A 6,124-nucleotide genomic window follows, 5' to 3' on the forward strand; every position below is an offset into this window, starting at 1 on the left:
ACTAAGATGCACAGGGGTCACTGCAACAGTTATGGAAGGAAGCCAGGCTTCATCTCAAGCTGGCAATAGAATATGGCATTTTAGTCACATAGTGCTGGCTTTATAGGTATACAGAATTCAACAATTACAAGTCATGGAGCCTTGCACCAAGGTTCCAGAAAGCCATGGAAGCCAGGCATTGAATGGCAGGGCTGGATTCCCTCCCTTCCATAGAGGCCATTGAATGAGGCTGTGAAGGTGAAGTCCAAGATCCAACCTCAGGGTGCTGGAGATGCCAACTCCACGGGACATCCACCAAGAAAAGCTGCAAGTTGCTATCTGTGCTGCAGGTGGTAGAATGGAGAGGCGGGGCTGCCCAAGCCTGCTGGGGCACAGGAGACCCCACTACGAGCCCCAGATTCCAGACATGGGGCTGCAGGATGTGGTGTTTACCCTCTGGGGTTTCAGCTTTACTCTGACCTGTTCTGTACTTGCTAGCCCCATCCCTCCCTTTTGGAATGCTTACTCTGTGCCTTTGGGGACTGGAGATATAGCTCAGCATATTGCACACTGCTCTTGCAGAGGGCCTGAGATTGGTTCCCAGGCAGCTTACAACTACCTGTAACTCCAGCACAAGAGGATCTGACACCCTCTTCCAGGCTTTACAGGAACTGCACTCAAGTGTGTGTGTGTGTGTGAGCACGTGTGCACACACACACACACACACACACACATGCACACACACACAGATAACGTAAAATAAAAAACATTTTAAGGTGTGGTGGTGCACACCTTTAATCCTAGCACTCAGGAGGCAGAGGCAGGCGGATCTCTGAGTTCAAGGTCAGCCTGGTCTACATAGTGAGTTCCAGGACAGCTGGGGCTACAGAGAGACCCTGTCTCAAAAAGACCAAAAGAAAAAAATTTAAATGATGTGTTTGGTGTCAAATTGACAAGGGGTGAAGTTGAAATGATTAGTTTGCACTATCAACTTGGCTAGATGCCAAATCACCTAGGAGAGACAGCTCAGGGTGTATCTGTGAGGCTGTTTCCAGAGAGGTTTAACTGAGGAGGGAAGACCCACCCTGAACTTGGGGGTCATCTTGTAGGCTGGGGTCTTGGGCTTAATAAAAGGAAGAACATAAGTAGGGGACCAGCATTCATCTCTCTCTGCTTCCCGACTGCAACGTGACCACAAGCCTCACGCTCCTGCCGCCATGCCTTCCCCGCCAAGGTGAACTGCACTCTTGAACTGTGAGCCAAAATAAACTCTTTCTCCCTTAATTTTTTTGGTCAGGAATTTTGTCACAGCAACGAGAAAAGTGACAAACACACCAAGCAATCGAGGGCTGAGAGGAAGGAGGGAGGAAAGGTCTGAGCAAAGGGCTCAAGGTGCGATTTCCAGGCTGGACAGTGTATGCAAGGGAAAAAGGGGAGGGTGGACAAAGGACTCTGCACTTCAGAAAGTGCTGGGCACCCAGGGAGCTGCATGGAGCCAGGGCTGGTGGAAGCATCACTTGGGAGGCAGGGTTCGATTATACTGAATGAGGAGGTGACAGGTGGGGACGAGCAGAGCAACTTGGCATCAGGGCCACTCCAGAGGTGCTTGAACTCTGAACAGGTCTGAGGCAGTGTCTTAGTTTGTCTCTTCATTGCTGTGACAAAACACTCTGACCACTACCAACTTGGGGAGGAAAGGGTTTACTTACCTTATATCTACTGGGTCACAGTTCATCAAGGAGCCCAAGGTAGGAACTCAGGGCAGGAACCTGGAGGCAGGAGCTGGAGCACAGGCCATGGAGGAACACTGCTTACTGGCTTGTTCCCTGGCCCCGGCTCAGCCTGCTTTCTTATGCAACACAGGCCCACCTGCCCAGGGGTGGCACCACCCACAGTGAGCTGGGCCCTCCCACATCACTCAACAATCAAGAAGGTGCCCCATGAACATGGCCACAGGCCAGTCCAATAGAGGAAATTCCCCAACTGAGGCTCCCTCAACCCAGGTGTGTCAAGTTGACACTAAAGCTATCCAGCACAGGCAGGGAGGCAAGACAGGCCTCAGGAAACATCATTGAGACAAGTGGAGAGCAGGGTACTGGCCAGAGTGACAGTGAGGAGACAGCAGCTGTCACTTAGGAGGGCACAATGGGGGGGTAAGTCCCACAGTGCTGGGTGATGGGGGAGGGGCAGTCAGCTGGAGGAAGAATGAAATAAGCCTTGAGCAATATCACAAGGTGCTCAGCACAGAGTGCTCTTGAAGACACTGGGCTATACACAAGCAAATCCACTTACCATCTTTGAGTGAGAAGCTGAGAAGGTCCTGTGGGAAAAGGAGGCAGGAATCAGTGAGGAGCTGACAGGCCGTTTCCTAGTTTAGACAGATAGTACTTGGAGAGCAAGATGAACAAACACCCTCTACCCTACAGTACCACAGCGAGTCGGGTGGCAGGTGTGCATGTGAGTGAACAAGCATGCCGGAATGGGAGGAGGGGGGCACTGCTTTCTACCTGTGCATATGGCCACCAGCAGCCCATGGCACAAGCTTCTGCCGCCTTTATCTACACACAGAGAAGGTGATATATGTCTGAGGCCACACAGAAAAGCTGCTGCTTCAGGACAAAAGTATCATAGCTCAGTAGAATGCAGGCCCTGAAGTTAGACCTCCAAGGTTCAAATCTTAGCTTGGCTACTTATCAACTGTGTGAGCTTGGACAAGTAAATTAATCTCCCTGTGGCTCAGTTTCCTTAACTATAAAATAGCCAAAAAGCAAAAGAAAACAGAAACACCATTCAAAACTTTATTTACTAATTTGTCTTTTTGAGACAGGGTCTCCCTGCAGCTCCAGCTGGCCTGGAACTCATTATGTAGACCAGGCTGGCCTTGAACTCACAGAGATCTGCCTGCCTCTGCCTCCCCAGTGCTGGAACTAAAGACATGCGCCACCACACCCGGCCAAAACGTTATTTTTTAAAAAGATTTATTTATTTAGTTTATGTGTATGTGTGTGAGCATGCCTGAGTTTATGTGTACCACATGCATGTAAGGTGTCTGAGGAGGCCAGAAGAGGGTGTTAGAGCCCCTGGAACTGAAGTTCCAGGCAGTTTAAGCCACCACATGCTTTCTGGGAACTGAAGCAGAAAGTGCTTTTAACAACAGAGCCATCACTCCAGGCCCCCAATTCCAAAACTTTTGGAGTGCCAACATAGTGCTGGAAATGGAAAAACTGTGTTTTGTTCCATGTACTGAAGTATTAGTGTTATATGAGGGGCTAGAGAGATGGCTCAGCAGTTCAGAGCCCTGGCAGCTCTTATAAAGGACCCAGGTTCAGTTCCCAGCACCCACATGGCAGTTACCAATCATCTGTAGCTCCAGTTCCAGGGGATCCAATGCCCTCAAAATTGTTTTGATTTAATTTTTAAAATTTTATGTGTATGAGCGTTTTGCCTACATGTATGTAACTGTACCATGTGCATGCAATGCTGTGGAGGTCAGAAGAGGGAGTCGGATTTAGCCCCATAAAATATTGCATGAAATCACCTTCAGACTGTATACATAAGATGTATATGAAACGTAAATAAATTTTGTGTGTAGAATTTGAGTCCTATCACAAAGAGATCTTATTATGTATGTGCAAATATTCCAAGCCCCATCTCCTCACCAATCTGAAGCCTAGAACACATCTGACTACAAGCCCTTGGGACATGGGACACTCAACCTGTATCATCATCTACCTCAGAAGGTTGAGAATTAAATGCATTAATTTCTGTAAAGGGACAAGCTCATAATAAATGCCACAAGAGAATTAAAGGAGTAGTAATGTTTTCCACATTGATAACGAAACATCAGCTATGATTACATCCAGAACACACAATGAAGTGTTGGGTGTGTGGTCACCCCAACCCACCAGACTGACTTGGAAGGAAAATGCCTCGCTCCCCTGTCCCCAGCAGTTGCCACCCAGTGACAGGCATACCTGAGTGATCGCTGAGGGGTCGCCCTTCAGGACAGGGTCTTTCAATAAAGTCTGGGCAAACATGTCGGCTCCTTCACCTCCCAGACCGCTGGCAAATGCAGTCATGGTTGGCAGGACAGCTTCGGACAACTGCAGCCATCTCACCAGGCTTGTCACAAAATCTGTGCAAAAGGGACTGAAAAGAGACATAGCTTAGACTCTGACCCTCCTGGGAACTCGGTGTGGAGAGTCCTCCCATAGGTTTATGTGAGTCATGGTGGATGGAAAACGGTGTCTGTGGTCTAGGAAATAGAGATGGTCAAAACAATCTTAGGTTATGTCCTTCAACTTCCAGTAACACCAAGACTTCAGAGGTGGAATGAGTGCCCCAGAAGGTGCACTGCAGGGGCTGCTGTGGCCTCTGTGGAGGGTTGGGAGCCCTATGAACTGAGTCAGGAGTGCACTGCATCTTGGGGACCACAGACGGGCTACAGCAGATGCCGGCCTTCCTCAGAGCTGGCTAAGCTTTTGGTGAAGGGTAGTCGGCTGTGCGGAGCAGGGGAGTTCCTCAGGAGGTGAAGAAAAGGTAAAAAGTGGATGACTTAAAAGCCTCATTTAAGGTCCAAGATCAGTTCCAGCCTGTATACACTGCTGTGAGCCACCAGCTCTGGGTTCTGCACCCTATAGGGAAACTGGCCAGACAGCAGTGGACTCCCAGAGATACCTAGAGCTCTCTTGTGTTGGGGTGACCATAGGAGCCTAACCACCCCCTTATACCAGGCAGCCCAGCTATCCCATTCCTTACAGTTACTGTGGAGCAGAGAAGCCTCTGAGGCCAGAACTGGGGGGAAGGGATTGAGGCCCACATCTGGGCCTCACCATGGCCAGAGATTATTGGGGCTCCCCTGGGGGCCGGCATCTGTAGGAAGGAAGGAGGGAGCAGGACTAGGCAAAGGGGGACAGCTGAGTGTATGGTACCATCCTGAGGGACACCTCAGCTGACACTATTGTTGACCCAACCCTGTGGGGCATTCTGAAGATGGGATGGTCCCTCTGATGGCTTTGGCCTTCATTGGATGAGGGTATCCCTGGAAGTGGGGTGGCATCTTAAGAACACGCTCTGTGCAACTGGAGCCTGCCCCAAAGGGGACAGACAACTCAGAGTGGCACTAACAGTCCATCCTTCATTCCTGTAAGGGGAGCTGTGCACCATAGTTCCTTGGGAGCACAACTTGACCTCCCTGTGTGTTTAAGAGATTAGCTTTATAAGGTAGAACTTGGCATGCAAAGCGCTCATGCAAAGTAACCTTGGTTGGCATCGTTACTGATAGATGAGGTGACCAGGGGAGGCAGGGAGAAAAAGGGCAAGACTTGGATTGTGGTCTAGCCTCTCAGGAGAATCCTGGTGCCTCTGAGTCCCCATTTCATCTCTCTCAGCTTCAAAGGCTGTAAACGGCAGGTGATACCAGGACCCACCTCAGAGCCTATATAGGAAGATAAAAATGATAGGAGCAGTGCCTGGCACCTTCAGACCTGGCAGTTAATGTTATCTACTGTGATGATCCTCGTGACAGATAACACACCTCCCTGTAGCTTATCCTGAGGGAATGACCTAGGGTAGCTAGTGGGTGTGGATAGGGATGGTTCAGGAATGATTAAGGGGGTGAACTTGACAGGGTAGTCAATGTATGTGCAGGAATGGCTCAGGGCCAAAGTCTTGCCTATGTCTGTTAAGCCTCAGATCTAGAGAAATATCTTGTCACAAGAGCACAGGGTTAAAGAGAACAGACACCAGCTCTGACACCAGCTGTGTGGTCCTGGATCACTTACTCCACCTCTCTGTACCTTGAATTTTTTAAAAAAATCTATAAAATAGTGGTGATATTAACAAAACCTATCTCATAGCATTGTTATAAAGATTAATAGCTAACACCTGTCCTGGGCTTGGACCAATATCTGGCACTTATGAGGCACTAACTATATATTTCATGGTTTTTCAGGTTTCATATCACTTACTCCACCTCTCTGTACCTTGAATTTTTAAAAAAATCTATAAAATAGTGGTGATATTAACAAAACCTATCTCATAGCGTTGTTATAAAGATTAATAGCTAACACCTGTCCTGGGCTTGGACCAATACCTGGCACTTATGAGGCACTAACTATATATTTCATGGTTTTTCAGGTTTCAT

At 48.7% G+C, this 6,124-nt stretch overlaps 1 protein-coding gene across 7 annotated transcripts in view; it reads right to left on the reverse strand.

Annotated features, from left to right (window-relative positions):
• The window catches only part of Tmco4 (transmembrane and coiled-coil domains 4), an 89,025-nt gene that overhangs the window by 61,426 nt on the left and 21,475 nt on the right, over positions 1-6,124 (reverse strand). For all 7 annotated transcript variants that reach the window (XM_008821843.3, XM_017795291.2, XM_029558043.1 and 4 more), the window contains 2 exons: positions 3,954-4,128; positions 2,272-2,299 (listed from right to left, as the gene is read on the reverse strand). In XM_008821843.3, the coding sequence (XP_008820065.2) occupies positions 2,272-2,299; positions 3,954-4,128 (203 nt within the window). The remainder of the gene's footprint in view (positions 1-2,271; positions 2,300-3,953; positions 4,129-6,124) is intronic.

Source organism: Nannospalax galili, unplaced genomic scaffold, assembly GCF_000622305.1.
Source record: "Nannospalax galili isolate Female #2095 unplaced genomic scaffold, S.galili_v1.0 scaffold1688, whole genome shotgun sequence".
NCBI classification, from domain to species: domain Eukaryota; kingdom Metazoa; phylum Chordata; class Mammalia; order Rodentia; family Spalacidae; genus Nannospalax; species Nannospalax galili.